Source organism: Micropterus dolomieu, linkage group LG08 (assembly GCF_021292245.1).
Source record: "Micropterus dolomieu isolate WLL.071019.BEF.003 ecotype Adirondacks linkage group LG08, ASM2129224v1, whole genome shotgun sequence".
Lineage (NCBI taxonomy): Eukaryota > Metazoa > Chordata > Actinopteri > Centrarchiformes > Centrarchidae > Micropterus > Micropterus dolomieu.
Genome location: NC_060157.1, coordinates 19,295,325 through 19,315,904, shown reverse-complemented (window position 1 = coordinate 19,315,904; position 20,580 = coordinate 19,295,325). Strand labels below are relative to the sequence as shown.

Genomic DNA, 20,580 nt, shown 5'->3' with positions numbered 1-20,580 from the left:
TGGTAGAGTCAGAATTTGGCGTAAACAGAATGAGAACATGGATCCATCATGCCTTGTTACCACTGTGCAGGCTGGTGGTGGTGGTGTAATGGTGTGGGGGATGTTTTCTTGGCACACTTTAGGCCCCTTAGTGCCAATTGGGCATCGTTTAAATGCCACAGCCTACCTGAGCATTGTTTCTGACCATGTCCGTCCCTTTATGGCCAACATGTACCCATCCTCTGATGGCTACCTCCAGCAGGATAATGCACCATGTCACAAAGCTCGAATCATTTCAAATTGGTTTCTTGAACATGACAATGAGTTCACTGTACTAAAATGGCCCCCACAGTCACCAGATCTCAACCCAATAGAGCATCTTTGGGATGCGGTGGAACGGGAGCTTCGTGCCCTGGATGTGCATCCCACAAATCAACTGCAAGATGCTATCCTATCAATATGGGCCAACATTTCTAAAGAATGCTTTCAGCACCTTGTTGAATCAATGCCACGTAGAATTAAGGCAGTTCTGAAGGTGAAAGGGGGTCAAACACAGTATTAGTATGGTGTTCCTAATAATCCTTTAGGTGAGTGTATTTGTTGACTGTATTATATTGAAAGGTGTTTTGTAATGTTTTACCCACCCCTAAATATTAAAAACTTTACATTTAAAGTAGTTTTAAAACTTTAATTAAACTCAAATTCATCCTCAGCACTGCTCCATTGAATATAGTTTATTTCTATTCTATTTATTTTATATTTCTATTTATTTCTTTGTTACTATTTTATGATTACTTTTGTATTTCTGTGTATTGTCTGCTACGTAGCACAAGGGAGTTACAAATCTGAATTCTCAGTACAACCTGTTGTAATGTGACAAATAAACCTACCTTCTACCTTCTACCTTCTATTAGAAACACATCTCAATATAATGCAGTCTAGTACAACACTAGCACTAACTACAACATTGATAAAAAATCTATAGGTATTATAATCTTTGTAAAGGTAGGTGGCAGGGATTTTGTGGTGGTTTGCATAAGATTGCATTAGTTAACCTAACAAAGTGGCCAGGAAGTGTATATAAATGATGCACAGACATAACAGCAATTAATGTGACAATGTGAAAATGGGCTGTTTACATTTCTGTCATGTTACTTAAAAAATGTTTTGGTTTTGAATTAGCTTGCTTTGGGTCAAGTTGACTTCTGCAAAGGCCACTCTACATTAACACAAGTAAAAACACAATAAGCTTAGTTTTAGCATGAAGTCCCTACAGAGTGCTGGCTAGGGTATTAGAGGCAGGAGCATACGTCACCCTGTGGTCTGTTTGTAAGCACTGGCCTTAAAATCGCATAGGTCCATTAGAAGTTCAAACATGAATAAATATGCCTCACTCCATAGGAATTCTGTAGACATGGGAGTGAAATAATGTCATCCAAGACTGGACTCCTAATTTAGATGGTGTGACTGAAGCCAACTAAATTAACGGCATTAGAAGGTCAACAAACCATAACTCTACTGAAAATTAAAGCTCACAAAACAAGCTGTTAACTAACAGAATGAGATGTGAGAGAAACATATGTATACTGGTTGATCAAACCAATAAACACACACAGGGGAGGACAACATAGTCGATACCTAAAACTCAACACAAAGAGACCCCGATCCCCTCCACACTCTTGGTATGGTATGCTTAGGCCTCTGCTTAAAACCAGACTCCACCATTAGCCCCAGCTTTTGTCAGACCAGGAAGAAGAACTCAGCAGCAAGGTAACTCGAAGGCAGAAAGAAATTAATTAATACAACTTAATCAAACCAACTAGCAACATGACAAACAATGTAAACTAAATGTGTGCACATATCCAGAAAACTGTGCATTTTCAAGGTGCTAATAAACAAACTCTTAGCCAAACAAAGTGATTGAGTTTTATGTAATTTTAACTGACTGCAAATAAAAATAACTGTACATGCGGTAATGATGTGGGTGAGTATGTGAAACCTTAAACCTTTTCTTGTGTGGCTGTGGCCATGGCCACCACAATAGGCTACATAGATAGATTCGTGTATAAAAATATAAATTTAAGTAAACATCTATTGTAGTGGGGGTGATTATAGAAATTTGATTAACATGATGTGAAAGTGGATTTTAGAGAAATATGACAAAGAAAGACCTCCTTCAGATCTCTGTTCTTAATTGTACTGCAGCATCTGCTGTGGTGGAGGCTGGTTAACCGAGAGACAGAGACAGCAGAAACGCAGGTAGTTTGGTTAATACAGCTGTACAAAGTACCATCAGCCACGACAGATGCACACCCACAACACACACAAATGAGCACATCCTGATCGTCCTCAGGAAGTTCCGGTTGTTTGACAAAAATACTGTTGACAGGGTCACAACAGCCACAGTGCAAACATTTTATTCATTCTTTTATGTTGTTACATAAAACACGGTGCATGCTCTGTTTCTTTAAGCGCTGCAATACCCTCCTGGCACCAGTCGCTGTGGATTAGTCATCATGAGGTGGCTAAGAACTGTCCAGTCTGAGGTGGACTTTTCACAGGGTCTGTGGAGTTTTGGTATATCATGTCACCGTGTTTAGAAATAGTCCTCTAGTCACAATCACTGCACTGCAGATGTAGTAAAGGCTCTATATGTAGCCATGTTGCCTAATAAAGCAAAAACTGTAATCATAACTTTCAATAATGTGAGTTAACATTTACTCACACGGTTCAAAACCCTGTCGAACAACAGCTCCCACTTGATTTTTTATTGTTTCTATATCAGGGAAATCTGTCTCGTTCACATTAATACCAACAAGGCTCAATGAGTTTTCATTATGCATGATAGGGATGAATGCACATTGATCTATGAACTAGCGGGAAGTCTTTGCTGCTTGCGTATATATATATCTGTACAGCCTCGAACAGCAGGGCTCTGAACAGCCATCTGGTATACTGGAGGACAAGACAAGTAGGACAGTGTTAACACTACAACCTCTAAATCTACAGGGATGACAACCCTCTTTGAGTTTTTCTTTTGCTATGACCTTGACAGCTACAATAAAACCAGAATTTGTTAAAGCGGCTGGTGGAAGCGCTGCAAACTATAAACAAAGGTTGTGCCATTTGTTTCATTTCACAATTGGTTGATTTTACCCCCGGGAAATGAACATTCATAATTGCATCCGCCTTTTGCAAAGCAAAAACACAATCAGGCCTTTATGCCATAATACCAATTGCTCAAAACACGCTGCACAATACTTGCATCACATATTCCTCAAGGACCAGAACAGAATGATCCGTGATGTGGTCCTCATGCTGACATCAGTTGTCTGATTTATTTTCAGCAGCCCCCTTTCTTCACACACCCATACACACATGCTATGGGTAACCTCAGGGCACTCAAGGCACTAATGGAGGAAGTTGGCATTAGTGGTTTGCAGTGCAACAAGTCCTTATAATGTGAATAATCATTATTAAAGAACTAAACCAATATGAAACAATGTTTACATTTTGGATTAATGTGAAAGAAAGGACCGTAGCAAGAGGGGCTGTAAACATTAGCGATTTTGAGATGTTTGAATGATGAAATGCCTGGTGAATCATGAAAAGTCTAGTGTCAGGATTTCATGGTGATTCTATTTTTGCTTCCAGCAATATCAATCAAACTGTCACATCTCTGAGCTCATAAAAGCTACCTCAGTAGTAAATTCACTCTCCCGGATTTTATCTAACAGTTTTTATTGTCTGTTCTTCTAGGTGAAGGCCAGACGTCTTTGTATCCATCCAACAGCCTCAAATTCAGATGCTATTTAACCAAACTAAATAAATAAATGCTGTCTGTCGATGGTGTCTTGTGTCGAACCATCACGCCCATCGTGCATCATCAGCTTAATTCTGTGTTTATTACACTGTCTTGGGGCCAAATCTCTGCCATCGATTTTACCGCTGCACATCCATCACAGGTGTCAATACTCCTGCTTGTCCTCTCGCGGTCGTGACTTTTGTGTATGTATCTTTATCTAAGGAAGAGGAGTGATGCTTTACCAGAGTGCTAATGAGCCTGTTGTCACTTGAAAAGCAGAGATGGGTGATTAAAGGCAAATACACAAAGGGCAAGGGAGGTACATAATGAGATATATGTCCTGGAAGATTATAGCATGCTAAACAGTGAACTGATTTTTAAAGTTTTAATGAACAAATGTGAGATACACAACCTTTTCAGTGCTGCTGCATCATCAGTATTTCCAAAAAGAGGACAGCGTGGCTTTAGGTCATTGTGCTCTTTTGGTGTTTCACCTGAGCAAGCGTGGTTACAGTTCCCCTGCAGCCTTTTCTTTCCCCTTATTCACGGACAGAAAAGCAGCAGGTAGTCAGTCAGGGGACTAGTATCCCTCCCTCCTCATTTGTCCATTTATTTCCTGTGGCGGCACTCTCACACCCAGAAGGGCAGTAGGCAAAGGTGCCAGTACGTTGACAGAGAAGGGACTGCACCATTAATAGCAGGCAGAGGGGGGAGCAGAGAGAGGGGAAGTTGAATTGTGAGGCTCAGCTGCACAGAAACACCCCCAGAGACGCGAATCAGATTTTGCCTGCCGGTGTTCGTCAGCATGTTTAATTTGTGACCTGGCAACCTGGCTCTCCTGAGGTTGGAGATACGGCTGGCGCTCCACTGATGGTGAATAGGATTCTCACAATATTATCAGTTGTATAAACATCACCACCATTCACAATTTGCTCTCAAGCTGAAGAATAACATCCCATTCCATTGAACAATGTGGTAGGGAGACATGTTATCTCCCACCTGTTCCAATGCCAGATTTCACATCAGAATAAAATCAATATTTGATGGTGCCCTATTGGACTATATTGCTGCATTTGACTGCAATCAGTCTCAGGGGACTGTCTGTCTCTTCTCTATTAACTGGTTCTTAGCAGTTCCGACTCCACAGAACTAAACTCTTATAGATGGCTCAGTAAATCACAACCCAATCTGACGGCTCATTACCCCTCCGTTCTGTGCTCCAATTTAACAACATGTGAAATATTAAGGCTGAATCCAAGGGCCCTGCAGCTTTTCCCTCGACTACACTCTCTGCCGTGTGAGGCGAATAAAAATAAAAATCACCCAGCTCAAGGTCAAGTTGTTTCAGGTCAGAGCTGTATTGATGGAGAGCTGTGTTGATATGTGAGTGAATTTTTTCCTGTGGCACTATTTATAAAATCCACATCCACAGTGCTTGCCTCAATGATCCAGTGCTCTCACTCTGAGAATTATGACCTGCGGTTATTCATGAAGCTTTAAGGTGAGTAATACTGCAGCAGAATTCTGGCTATGACAGCAGGCCGGGGTGCATTTTGTCTACTGTTACATCATTTAAAGGAGTGATAAACTATATGTTTACGAGTCAAGTCACACATCAGAACTGATGAACTGCAGGCATGAAAACCAACCCAGTGATAAGTTGTGTTGTACAGGGGAGGAAGGATGTACTACAGTGGCTCATTCACAGCCGTACTACAGAATGTCTGTAGGTGCTAGGAGTGGAGGCGGACGGGGGATAGAAAAGAAAGAAAAATGCTCACATGGTGAGTAACCATCATATGATCGGTGGTTGCCATGGCAACTGATCCCAGCAGTCAGCCCTTGGAAAGTGAGTCACATGAGTGAATTGAAGGAGACAGGAAGCATACTGTGTATGCATGTTGTCAGTTGATGCGGTACTACTTACCTATGTGTGTGTGTGTGTGTGTGTGTGTGTGTGTGTGTGTGTGTGTGTGTGTGTGAGTGTGTGTGTGTGTGTTTGTGTGTGTGTGTGTGCGTGTGTGTGTGTGAGTGTGTGTGTGTGTGAGTGTGTGTGTGTGAGTGTGTGTGTGTGTGTTTGTGTGTGTGTGTGCGTGTGTGTGTGTGTGAGTGTGTGTGAGGAGAGTGTGTTTTTCAGGGGTGTCTTGTGATGGAAGCAGATAATTAGAGAATTGCCTGGCACATACAGGGTTAGGATGTCCTCTATGTTATTTTTTTATGTAGGTTACTTTGCATACTCAGATACAGAAGTACGGGTGTGTACTTAAAAGAGTACAAATGCTTGTTGATTGGGAGGTACCCTTTAGAGAGACAATATGGTACCTTTGAAGGAACACTTTTCAAAAGTTTTACTGTAAGTACATAACTGTTTTGTTCCTCCATTTTTGAGTGTTTAGGGTGGAACATGATGTGTAGTTTGACACTGACACAAAACTCAAATGTTGGGCTTGTATTCTATGATGCTAGTCAAGATGTTATCAGTTGAAAAGCAAACAGTGGATATCCTTCATCGTCTGACACGCTAGTAGCACATCGCTAAATACTCTAATCCCTTTAAACAGTCCTTGTTAGACACATACCTTCTGACAGCCTCATTTCCCCTCTCCAAGCTTGTCCAGGTGACAGAGAGAGGAAGTCACTGTGAGATGCTCTCACCCTCCCTGACACCTCAAATTGAAGGGTACCCAAAGTTGACAAAGCCATTTACCTTCAAGATGTCTGAATAATGTTCCACATCCTTGTCAACATTTAGGCAAATAATTACATGCAAAACAGCACGTGTATTTTGTTAAACTAAAAAGCCACCCAGTGAGCCAGGAAAAGAAATATGGAGTGTGGAGCTGTGGCAGACAGAGCCAAGGGCAGGATAAAATGCTGGTGTCACAGAGAAAAATGACTGTGCCGCAAATTATCTACACTTGAGAAACGTCCATTAGGAAGTCTTTTCAGACCTGTTTTAGTCTACTTCACTGTGGCCACAACAGCAAATTCTGATATGTCTATTAGGTACAAAGATCAAGTAAGCCTCTGTAATGAAGGTAAACTGTGTCAAGGAAGCTTCCATCAGTGTAAGGCAATGTGGGGAAATGTGATGAACAGATAGATCTGTTCATTTCTAATACTACTTCTGTAGATAATAATAATAATAATAATAATAATAATAATAATAATACAATTTTCATTAGAGCTGCTGGAAAAGCATCAGACCAAACACCGTTTGCCCAAGCAGCATGTTTAATCAGTTTGTGTGATGTAGCTACCTGATTGCAGGCTGCAACCTGTGTGATGCTCTTATTATCGTTCTGGGAACACTGCAGATGTTTAGCAGGATCAGCTGTGACGTGCGCACGAGCGAGTGAGTCAAACCTGCGTCAGACTTCGTCGTGACCTGCCATAGTAATTTCTTCACCCTATGGGGAGCTGGTTTATCTCAAAAAACACAGCCATATACCACGTGGAAACCGGTAGTGCGAGCAGGTATTTTTGCAGAGCTGCAGAACATCGTGAAAGCGCTCAAGCGAGATAAACGGTTGCAATACATTTACCTGAACGAGTTAATGTTATTGTAGTAACCAAACTTGTGGCAGGCGTTGAGCTCCTGCGTCAGAGTTTACGCACCATGCGCCCCGTGTGACTGGGAGCGCTGTGATTTCGCATCTCTGTGCGCGCAGAGATGTTGCATACTGAGACAGTGCCTGAATGAAGACGCCGTACACTCACTTTGGAGTCATACTGTCGCACTGACTCGGACGTTAGAGCCCATCCTGCACACGACTGAAGGTAAGAATGACGTTCTTGTAACCATTTTCACAATTTGAACTATGTGTTCTCTGTGACCAATACACTGTTGTATTGTCGGGAATCGGTCAAATAACCTGCGGTAGTGCCCCCCCCCCAAAAAACCCTCTTTGAAATTAAAATGAAATGGCTTGATGGATACGAACGTCAGCTTTCACCTCGTCACCCGACAGACAGTGATTTCGCTGCAACATTGACGGTGCGCGTCGCTCATCAATCCTCCGCGTTTGACGATGCAGCGCCATGTGTGCCAAATTTGGCTCGAATGTGATCAATTCTGTCAAATCGCTATCACCTGCTGCTTTACATTGGTATTGCTTGCATGTCCGCATTGCTATTATGAGGTGATTCATTTGACCTTGACAAGGAATCAGAGGTTATATCCACGTTGATAGTCAACATGGGCCTCTGTGTGACGTGTCTGAAGGATGCCTGGACGTGGCCATGCAGGTGCTGTGTGTGCACCTGTCACAATCAATGTGTTGTTCAGGATCAAATTCCAGTGGGAGGCCAAGAAATTCCTCATTACTGAGTGGCATCTCTCCAAACCTTATGCTATACAATGACACCATTTTCTATCCAGAAATTGCATAAATCTTAAAGCCAGACACGAGTCTTTCTGTGATGGCTGCCTGACTGACACTGCAATAGATCCCACAACACACTATCACCTGCAGCTTTGCTACAATCTATCGCCCTTTCAATCCTGTCATGGCAACTCTGTGTTATATGCAGTCCTCCATCAGGGGATGGCATGTATGTCCCTTTGAGATGGTGAGAGGAGAGATAGGCGACCACTGATGCTGTAGGAATGGGATTTCAATTTTGCAGGAAGAGCCATTGCTTAGCAACCAGACACGATAAAAGTGGTGTCTTTGTAGGAAAAACATAGAACCTGCACTGTTAAATAGCCTAATCAACACCAAACTGTCTTTTAGGGATTAATTAGGGATATATAGGACCAGGAGCCCGCAGCAGTATCACACATATGCCTCCCTGGAGGCTGATGTACATGTTGGTCACGCGTTTTTAACCATCACTCCCATTTCTTTGAAATGTAAATACATTCTTCACTCTCTGAAGCTCCTTTGCCTTAATTCTCTCTTGGATTTTCAAAACTCCTAATTTAATGCATTATATTGTATTCAGTATACTTTTTCAGAGTTCACTGTTTCCAGTGTTGTTTTCAGATGATTGATTACTGACTCATAATCTGTAACAGTGTCTTGCACTGTGTGTGAAGTCCTGCTGGCTCTGTAATGTGCCATCTGTGTTAGCACATACTGTGAAACTCTCAAAGTTGCTTGTGTATTTCTACATCAACTTCGGAAACTTTCACTGCACATGATTGGAAAGGCAGAGTGAGAATCCTATTGACCATTTGTGTTCAACGGGGCACAATCATCCTAACCCATAATCAGTAAATGGGACAGTTTGTTACTAACTATACCAAGGTTTCCATCCGTAAGAAAAGTAGAGCAACACATTGTGCGAACAGTCTTTCTACACATCTTAAAATCCCCATAGCTTGGCCAAAAAAAATTGTTGCAAACATGCACATCATTGCTTCACACCTCATTTAAAGAGTGTTTGATGATGACTCTGTATTATGTAGTTTTAGACTGTTGTGGGAAAGGTCACTGCTGTTCTAGGATCTGTGTTTAGCTCTTGACCATGGAGCTGCTGCGTGTCGTGACTGAAGGGGCTCACCGGCACTGTTGAGGAATGTGTCGCGCGTGCGCCTGGTGCAGCCTCTGGCAACCATTCTTGAGAAGTCACAGTGGATAAAAGCACAGCTTTCGGTCAGCCACATCTGTTTTCAGATTAAAGGCCTTGTCTCCAGATCAAACACCTCATGCTTCTATTCTCTGCCCTCGAGCTGCCAGTGTGAAAAGTCAGATCTCGTGTGGCTAAACCCAAAATCTGTCTTTAAAGTCTGGTTTCTGTCATTCCCTGCTCCTGTAGCTGCTTGTTCGCATCATTCATCATTAATCTGACCTTTTGTTAATTAGTTTATATAAATGCTAACTGTCTCACAATGATTTTAATGTCATTTTCAAACACCAGTCTTTGAGGGTAAAGGGTAATTTTGAGTGTTTCATGCTTGCAAATTTCCATTTTTACTTAAAAGTTTTCCTTTTATAGCCAAGATGGGCCACCTCACTGGAAATTAAGACCACCTTCACTAACACCATAATAAAGAAGTGCTATTTCACTGCAAATACCATATTTAAGGGGCATTACACATAAAATCTTGTTTCGGTTTTGTGGAATACTACTGCTTTTGTGGGAAAAAGTTGTATAATCAGAATCAGAAATACTTTATTGATCCCGAGGGGAAATTCTTTTGTCACAATTGCACTTGTCAAAGGTAGATAGATAAAGTGTATATAAATATAATAGTGTAAATGTAAAAAAATAAAGACAAATATAAAGGTGTGTGGGTATGTACAATATTTAAATTATTAAGAATTATTATGGTGAACCAAAAAGGACAAGTGAATAAATAGCAGTAGAGAAAATTGCACATTAATTATTAGACAGGTAATATTGGACAGAAAATAGATAATGAGGTCTAGTTTAATAACTGACTAAGTGTCAGACACTTAAAGGGAGGAGTTATAAAGTTTGACGGCCACAGGCAGGAATGACTGTGGCGCTCTGTGGTGCATTTTGGGGTAATGAGTCTTGCACTGAAAGTGCTCCTGTGTTTGAGCAGCAAGTCATGGAGCGGGTGGGAGACATTATCCAAGATGACATGTTGTTTGGACAGCAAAAGCCTTTTGTGGCTCCACAGGAAGTCTGATAAGTCTAACAAACTGCCTCTAGTGAAGTCACTTGAGTCAGTGATGGTTGGAGCTTAAAACTGCAAGTTTGAAAATTAAAAAAATCTGGGGAGTGGAATAAAAATAAGTGAGCTCTGCTTGAGGCTTACATTTCCAGCTACTAGCATAACACACTCGAACCTTTACACTGTATCTTGAATCTGACAATGACAAAGGAGTGCAATACTAAATCGGTGGAGTACTCTTTTAATCAATACATCTTTTATTTAGTCCACTGTCTACTAACTTAAGTGATCACATGACAAGATGTGTCAGGATCTGGGTGGCTTAACACCGTTGCTAAAACAATGACGAAATGTAAAATCCTCATTTGTGTAGGAGAATCAGACCTTCTATAATTTCTGACAGGAGCTCTTACACTGTGCTGTTATCCCTCGAGGGAGGCCTTACAAACGGGATTGTAGGATTATTAGTGGATTTATGCAAAGGGCCTCTGAAAAGGTAACACATTCCAGAGAACTTGGAGAGGCTAACTTTTCCAGACACGTTTTCTCTTTAGGCACTGGACTACTGGACTTTTCATCACAGCCTCTGAAATCTTAAAACAAACTGCAGACATTGAAGCTGTGTGATGAGAAAGAAAATATGGATGCTAATAACTGATGAAACCTGTTTTTTAGAAGCTTTATTTTTATTGCACTGCGTTCTCACAAACTGCTCATTGGTGTTCATGCTATTCACATGACTCAAATAGGATAATGGGTTCTGCTGTGATTGTAATTCAATCTTTGTGTCTCATTCACTATAATGAAGTGGATTTTAAAAAAAATACCTCACTTATGCCTCTAAAGAGTTCCAGTTTTACTGCCATTTTAAAATATCTGTTCTAACTAGAAAACAGAAAAGGCAGTCCACATGACCAAAACCTAAATTACATGTCGCATGTCCGGCTAATGAACGGGTTTTCCTGTGATGTTGCAGCAACTAATCATTATTTTCATTATCGCTTAATCTGATTATTTCCTTGATTAATTTATTTATTAATGTCCAACCAGCATTTAAAATCCCACATTCCTTTCTTTGTTTAAAACCATAGAACCGTTTTTACAAAAAAGTCAAATAATGTGTATGAAATCAGCTGCATGACTTAATTTGAATCTTCCAAGACATACAGCCAGTTCAAGGTTCATCAGAAACAAACTCAGCAAATCAAACTGCTGAAACCTTTTTTTTTTGATGGTGGCCATCTCTCCGTTCTCCATCTGTCATTCACTTAGTTTTCAATGTTGTTAGTTTCCAAAGGTACAAACTCAGCAAACCCTAATGACGAGGGAAAAACAGTTACAGAAAAGCTTGGGTTTTTTTAAATGGGAAGAGTTGTTCTAATTACATTTTATATTTTAGGAACAGGATCACTTATTCCAAAGCACCTACATTTCCTGTCTCCAATCTCTTCTCTTCACAGATTTAAGAAAAAGAGCACAACTTGCTTTCCCTGCTTCCTCCTGATCTCCCTCAGTCAACCCAGGCTCTCCGCTTGCCTCCACCAGCCTCAACCTGAAGGAGCTCCCACGTTGCAGCCATGCCAAAGAACACCAAGGTGACCCAGCGGGAGCACAGCAATGAGCCAGTCACTGAGTCGGTGGCTGACCTGCTGTCCCTGGAGCACCCCATGGACTATAAGAGCAGTCAGATGAGTATGGGTCTGAGTCCTGGCTCTACTGCTCCAGTAAAGGCCCTGCTACCCTCCCCTGACCCAGATGCTGAGGACGGCCGACCGGCCTGGAACAACAAGCTTGAGTACATCCTGGCCCAAGTGGGCTTCTCCGTGGGCCTGGGTAACGTCTGGAGGTTTCCCTACCTGTGCCAGAAGAACGGCGGAGGTAGGTAGACAGATGTCTGTACATGATTTTGGAGCATTTTAACAGTTTAGTGTCTGAATCACAGAAACCTGAGGTTTTGTGTAGTCCAATGTGCAAAGCATAGTAACACTTCCTCGGTTTGGAAGTCAGTTCCTAATTAGGCCACCCATAGTGAACATGTGTCCCCGCAGGGTGCTGAGTAATTGTTAACAACAAGACATGTTGTGCCGAGTCAATGCTGTAAAGGTGATTTTTTTTTTATTAGTTCTGTAAAATCCTCAATGGAATAAGCTGCCAGATGGGAGTACTTAAGTCAATAGCACGTAACGCTTTTGATTTTATCCTTTTGTTTGAGCATGGGATTTTTATTTTCCCCGTCTACAGTCTTGTCCAGGATACTGTTCTATGTGATTTGCTGAGACATGATTTGATTGCGAGTGCCCACTGGTCTCTGTGATTGGCATGAAATGTAATGCTGTATTGCTCTATCTCATGAAATGTTCATTTGCATCACATTAGAGAAAGTAATACTTCAGCAACTTCAACTAATTCTGCTTTTATTCCCTCTACCAGATAAAGTCAATAAGTACTGTTCTGAATATTCTGTCTGTTGTTGTACCTGACACACACAAACACAGACACACGCACACACACACACACACACACACACACTAACACACACACAGCACTAACCCAATTACTCTTCCCAGCATGTAAACATTACACCCAAGGACAGACCAGTGTGTCGACAGTTTCAAACACCTGAAATTCTGCACTTGTCCAGTTTCCCACAACATCTCAACACCATCCAGACAGACTTTCAACATTATTCCGAACCATTAACCATCTGCTTTTTAGACGGTGTAGTGAAAAGACAGTGCTTACACAAAATCATCTAAAATCATCCAGGATGTGATAAAGAAAATCTCTTGTAAATTTTGTTTTGATGTTGGTTTAAATCACCTTATCATTATTATTATTATTGGTGGATTTTGTAAGACACCAGAATTTGATTGATATAATTTGTGTACCGAGAGCATATATTCGCTGCCTCTATCTTCATTAATTTTGTTTAAAGTAGCCTAATAATTTCAGGAAATGCACTTATTCACTGTATTGGTGAGAGTTAGATGAGAAGATTGAAATCACTCTCTTGTCTTTACTGTAAACGTGAAGTTACAGTACAGCCAGCTGCAAGTTAGCTTAGCTTAGCACAAAGACTGGAAACAGCTAGCCTGAAAACAGCTGGACACCGCTAGTTGAATTGAAGCTTTGTTTTTATGTAGAAATTAAATGTTAATTGGTGAGTTTGGCAATGGTAGTAGGTGGATTTAGTTACCTTTGGACAGATCTAAGCTATCCTTTCCCCCTGTTTCCAGTCTTTGTGCTAAGCAAAGCTAAGCTTATTGGATGATGGTGGTAGCTTCATTATCTACCACTTAGACATGACAGTGGTATCAATCTTCTCATATAACTTTCTGCAAGAAAGACAATTATCGTATTTCCCAAAAGCTCTAACTATTCCTGTAAGACTAGGAAATAATTCAATAATATATATTGACTTTTGGTAGAATCATATATTATGCTATATGATCATATCTGAGTGACCATACGTCCTCTTTTTCCCGTACATGTCCTCTTTTTGGGACCTAAAAAATATGTCTGATTTCTAAATCGGCCAAAATGTCAGGGATTTTGAATTTGCTTACTACAGTTGGTATTCATTGTGTGCGTTTTTGCATTGCTTTGGTCAGTACCTGCACTATTAAGCCTACATTTTACTCTTTGGCATACCGGCACTTCTCACAAGCTGCGGGTGTCCGTCTGCCTCCTGCCCAAAATATCACCCTATGTTATCATTTCAAAACATACTGTTTTCCAAATCATTTTCTAAGCAGATTGCAATTGAAAACAAAATGAGTTATGAAAGATTTTGTTTTACGTGTGTGTTGATACGGGTCTGAAGTAATACCTCAAAAGGGTGCTCTGTTTTCCAGCTGATGGGGCACCAACCTCCTCCTCCTTGATAAATAGCATCCTGTCAACCAATTAGCCAACTAATCGTGCAAGTCAGAGGGGCATCCTCTTCAACATTTCTCAGACTGTGAACTTGTGCTGTCAGCAGCTACAAGATCCCCAGCAAAGGGAACATTTAAAAGTCGGGCATAATGATGTGAGATCCTCCAGTTTAGTCTTTATTTGCTTTATTTGCAGGTATCTCAGCCTTATCCATTTGGTATTACTGGTTTCATGGTGAGACTAGAGGGTGGTGATGACTAAGATGGAGGAAGTGGAAGAGTAAACACTGACTTCCTGGGCTTTCAGACATTGTTGGTTCTACCTTGTGTGGGAGGTGTGTGTAAAGAGGGTATTTGAAATGCATGATATAACAAAGCTAGATCATTTTAATCAGTGTGTGCATGCATGCATGATGAGTCTGTATCCCCCACTGAATTTTGACTCGGTGGGCGGTGTTGCATTGTCTTGCCTGAGCTTGTCCCTGAGATGTGGACAAACTGTCTCTGTCTCCTGTCCATTACTTTCTCTTCCTCAGTCTGTCTCACTGTTTCTAGTTAAGTGAAGGGTTACATTATTGCCTTTCATCACAACGGTTTTATTTCATCTTAAAAGAAAATATAACAACAATCAATCATAAAGCAATATAATGTTATGTAGCCCACAACAAAATAAAACGTATGGAAACAGAACACATTGACAGGCTTTCTTAACATACCTGGTCTGCCTCAGTGAAGCAGTGGCAGCCAAAGGTCTAATTTCTCTGCCTTATTTGTATTAATTACAACTAAAACCACTAGTGTTGTCTAGTGGCTTTAATGTTCTTTATGAGTCTGTGAAAGCGAAGTAATGATGGCACTGGAATTATAATAGGAGGCCCAAGAGGAACTGATTGACATCTGGCCATTAATATTTATTGACTGGTATGATGATGGTGCCAGAGACGTTTTAGACTTTTGTTTATTCTGTGATGAAGCCTCAAGGACGTTACACTGAAATATAACAGAAATAAAATAAGTGAACAGTGACATGTATTGCTCAGTAATGGGCAAATACAATACAATTAAGATGGAAATGACAAGTAAATCACACTCACAGTAAATATTCAGTTCCTTTAAACTGGCCATTATTATTTTAACAAACTTACACATACATTAACTTACATTTACTTTTTTTGACCAAGGCTTTTATTCAACGTGACATACATTTAAGAAACAACATACAAGCATCAATAACATAAGAGAAGAAGGGGGAAGAAGTAAGAGTTAACGAATAGTGCAGTCAATAGAAGAGAATTTTAAGGAGAAAGAAGAAGAAGTGCACAGGAAGTGCATGTTAAGGGTTAGAGGTGTTATAAGAGGAAGTGTTCTCGGAAGAGATGAATTTTAATTTTAATTTTAATTCAACAACGATTGGATTAATCCTAATGTGGTTTTCTCATTACAAAAGATACAACAAACATAAAAAATATAGTGTAATAAAATGCAGTAAAGCTCTCAGGCTTTCTGTATGGCTGTCAGATATATTTTCTGCTGTAGATCAACTTTTCTCATTTAATTTCATCCCAAACACAAATGTAGGCATGACTGAATGGACTTCTGTAAATCTGCTTGTTGTCATTGATAAATCAATTGATTTTAAGTTATAAACCCCAGCACATTAATAGCTCCTGTGTTTCAGCAGGTTTTCTGCTCATGTTTAAAATTTTCTGCACATTAAATATCTCTCCCACATATCTGTGTTAGCTGACATTTGCAGAATAATATAGATAAAAGTGTAATAATACGAGAATAAAATCGCAATCTAATAAGAATGAAGTCATAATATTTTAACAAAATCTACCTGCCCCTCTGCTGTACATTACCCTGCAATATTGCTCTGCTGATATGGTAGTAGGCTATCCCCTTCAGACCGTCTGACACAGAGCCTGTCTGGGACTGTACTGGATGAGACGAGCACACTGTTCTTAATCAGAGGTGGAAAACCGAAACACTTGTGATCAGACAGAAATCTCACTACACATCCACGCAAATGTTAACTTCAGGTCCTCTGATAAAGGGTAGCTCACAGCTGCTTCAGAGAGAATTAGGCATCCAGGAGCAGAGAGACAGTCCCAGAGAGAGCAAAGGGGGCGAGGGGGACAGAGACAGCAAAGAGAGCGACAGGTGTCTGTGTCGCGGTCAGGTGTGTCATGTTATTCTCTCCCCAATTTGCAGCGGACTGTTAACTGTTTGTGTAGCAAATATATTGACAAGACACTGACTTACAACATTTATATTCAAATGTTTTGATCAAAATGATTGCTAGGGACAATTCATTAGTCGCTGATAAGCCCTGAAGCTGTAACCAATGCTCTCTCTCTCTCCTCTCGTGCTCACTCTAAATGCAGGCATTTTGAGTAACGGTGGGAGGTCACATCACATGAACTTCAAACAAAATATATCATTGCGAGTAGCCTCTGTTATTCTGAGACCTGTGACGTGAGGAAAATTTGCATATTAATACGGAAAATATTTTTGTTGTTTTTTGTTGCTACATTCACTTTCACTGAAGCCCCGGGAAAATTACCTGGCAACACAAATGCCTAAATGTATAAAGACTTGCTCTGTACACTGGGCTGAGCAAACCAAGTCAGACGTCACAGGTTGTCATAGACCTCATTGTGCCAGTCATGAAGACCTGTATCCTTGAGTCTGAGGTTAATCTGAATCTGGATTTATATCTTGACACGATCGTGCCATAAATATGACAACCTAATGTGTGTGTTACACCTTAGAAATCCAGAAAGCCAGAAGAAAGGTCAAGGTGTTAAAATTAATGGGAATTATCCTGTGGGTAACCATGTACTATGCAGTATTGCTAATGTGCAATATCTTAAGGACAAACCACAAGATAGGCAATTGCCATGATAGTTTACTTCTATATTCTCTGTTTTCCGCTGTCTGCTGCTCAGAATAGACATCAAAGATCAGTGAAAGTAGGCAGCAACACAGTAATCACTTCTAACGGTCCAGATAATAATACCACTTTGTAATATGATACTGTGTCACTGTCTTTGTTTCCTTTGTCTGCTGCTAGCTCTAATAGCCACTCACAACGTGATCAGTATTTTTGATCGAGTCGAACGTCACAGTGATTTGTTTTTAGTCTGGACACAGGCTGCTCCTTCCAGCTGTCCATCAGTATGAGCTCGTCCTCTCTGGCTGTGGATGGTTTTGTCACCATGGTGCTGCTTCGTGTCTTGACGTAAGCAGGACTGGACGTGACTTGTTGTCTTTGAGTGCCTGCTGCTCTCTCTCCATTGTTCCCAAAAGATGGTCATATCTGACAATGTGGTGAATGGAAGCTGACGGTGACAAGGAAGAGGGTAAAAAAGAGAAACCGTGCGAGAGAAAAGAGAAAGAGAAGGGGAATTAGTGTGGTAGGGGATGAAAAGAATAGACCAAAAATAGAACCTGACAGAGAAAATGTAACAACGTCCCGTCTGCTCTTTTACAATGAGCTTTTGTTGTACATGGATTTCAAACATCCATCCATCCATCCATCGTCAAACGCTTATCCTGCGTACAGGGTCGCGGGGGGCTGGAGCCAATCACAGCTAGCATAGGGCGAGGATTTCAAATATAGAGCAAATAAATATTCAGATAGTCCAAAGTAGCTATACACTCTGCAGTAATGAATCTTTCCTCTTTCTTCCTCCTCTGTCTCAGGTGCATACCTGGTGCCCTACTTTATTCTCCTCATCCTCATCGGCATCCCCTTGTTCTTCTTGGAGCTGGCGGTGGGTCAGAGGATCAGGCGTGGCAGTATCGGGGTGTGGAACTATGTTTACCCACAGCTGGGAGGCATCGGGGTTTCCAGTCTCATGGTAAGGGCCAACAAGAACTCGTTAACCAATTAACTCATAACGCTGGTCGCACTTTACAAAATGGCAAAAGAGAGTTGCACGGTGGAAAGGGCAGTACAACATCCTCAGCATTGTCTAACATAGAAACACAGGACTGCCTGTGTACTGATACTGTAACGATCACATACGTTAGGACCACCAGTTTCAATTATTTCAACATTGTTTCTGAGAAATCATGTTTTATCCATCATTTTGTCATGGCAGACAACTCAAAATACTACAGTGCCTATGAGCCTTATCCACCCTCGCCATGGAGAAAAATGTAGTTATAGATGTGAATCCGAGCGGTTGTTAACAAAAAATGGTATCTTAATGTAGCATTCTAGTATGCTAACATTTTAAAATCAGCATTAAACACAAATGCAGCTGAGGCTGATGGGAAACAAAGTATTTAATAAATTGAAATTTTGACCTGATGATGGCGCTAGATAAATAGCTAAATAAAGGCATTGCAAGTCATGATGGTCTGTCCCAAGTTAATGGTGATCCATCCATCGTAAAAATCCAGTAGTAAATATTTATATTATTTATTAATAGTGCCTGCTGCTCTCTCTCCATTGTTCCCAAGAGATGGTGAGTAAGATGTTTTAATGCATAATTAGAACATTTTCCTGGCCAGATTGTGACCCCACATGTAAAGTGATATTGCACACACTCAAAATCTTGTTGTTGAAATATCAGTTACTACAACCTCTGTAGGCTTAAATGATGGCTGTTAAATGGTTGTAGTTTCATTCACAAGGTCAGCAAGAAATCGTGCCAATTACAGTGTAATCCAGTGTTTTTTTTAACAGTGGAAAACGTCCAGTGGTGAAGTGGATTTTTGCTGCAGGAGTGTTTCTATGAGCATTTTGATAATTTTTCTTGCATGAAAACTTCCAATTGGAATCTATATCAAGTGATACAAATTCAAGTCGACCACAGTTGCGGCTCCACTCACCTGTCTCTTGTATCCGTAAAGGAGTCTGTCTCATTAAACTGTTTGAGTGTCTACCTTCTGTAGGAAGGCTGATTTATTAATGACCTACTAATATTTGATGTCTTATTATTAGTGTAAAAACCCATGACATATTTTTTTTCCACTTGGCCAGAGACTTTAAAACAATGAACAGAGCTACTGTTACAGAAGATACACACCAACCAAAAGAGCTTTTTGCAGGCTCACAAACTGACAAACCAAAAAGTATTTTTATGTATTTGTTAATGGTTTATCAATGATTTCTTAACCATTAATAAACCAATCAGTGACAAATTATGATCCCTTTATGAAATGCCAAACAGTAATGTGGTAACATAATAATTGCATACGTGCTCACAGCAGGCTTTGACAAAATGATGTGTGCGTTTGGAACCAAGATCCTGAAACACTAAGTCCATGTTTTTGGATTGGTGCTGGATCAAAGATAATTTGATAATTTTCTCGCTCTCACTTCTTGACTCAGAGTTAGACATGACATGTGCAGAGACACCCATCGTGCTGTAGAGCTCAGTTTACTGGACTACCTCTGTCTGCTCATGTTACTTCCTCCTGATGTTTTACAGTAAGCAGCATGCAAAGACCAGCGCCCATCACTGTCATAATCTGTCCCCATCATCTGCAGGAGTGGTGACCCATCATGGCCCCATCCCATCAGCGTCATCAGCCTAAAACATAGTCATTCAGAGTCGGTCAGTCAGTGATCTACCGCGTCAGATTTTCTGATAGTGATTTCATCAATCTAGTGCAAACAAAGGGAGGGAGAGGCCTGGTCTGGGGCAGTGAGGCGTGTGGCAGCTCGGATGTGGCAGAGGGAGATTTAGCAGCTATAAATACCTTCTCATAGAGACCCCAGCCTTGGCTTCTGAGAGCAAACAGCTCAATAATTTATAGGCACTCTGACTTAAGCTGTGTGCTCAGCGTCTCTGCCCTGACTCAAGAAGAGGCGTTCACCTCAACAAACTGCATGACTATTTGTCCCCTGTGCTGTTTTTGTTTTATATGTGTGTGGTGAGACAGTGATTGTATACAGGAGTGATAAATACTGCTGTTTTCTCTCATTTCCACTCAGGTTTGCGGTTTTGTGGGCCTCTATTATAATGTGATTATCGGCTGGAGCATCTTCTATTTCTTCCAGTCGTTCCAGTATCCACTGCCATGGGCTGAATGCCCCATCGAGAGAAATGGAACCCAAGCCAGTGAGTGTGCAACACAATTCACCGCACAACACATCTGAAACTGTAATAGCGATGTACGGCAAAGGACAAGCGACCATACGGCTTTTTATTGTAAAGCACTCGACACCACATAGAGGAAAAATTAATAGAGTCCTGCAAGACAATTTCAAATTCAGCAGCATATCTGAGCAAAGGCAGATACAAGGCTGCCCAGTGCTATGCAGGGCGTTGCTTAAAGCTGCAGAACGTGTCTTTGCATTGAAACAGCCTGCC

At 40.9% G+C, this 20,580-nt stretch overlaps 1 protein-coding gene across 1 annotated transcript; it reads left to right on the top strand.

Moving 5' to 3' along the window:
• The first annotated feature begins 7,321 nt into the window (after positions 1 to 7,321).
• Positions 7,322 to 20,366, top strand: LOC123974754 (sodium-dependent neutral amino acid transporter SLC6A17-like). Its single transcript, XM_046055639.1, has 4 exons — positions 7,322 to 7,564; positions 11,834 to 12,251; positions 17,957 to 18,114; positions 20,202 to 20,366. The coding sequence occupies exons 2-4, from the start codon at positions 11,951 to 11,953 to the stop codon at positions 20,364 to 20,366; spliced, it is 624 nt and encodes a 207-aa protein (XP_045911595.1). The 5' UTR covers positions 7,322 to 7,564; positions 11,834 to 11,950.
• The last annotated feature ends 214 nt before the right edge of the window (positions 20,367 to 20,580 follow it).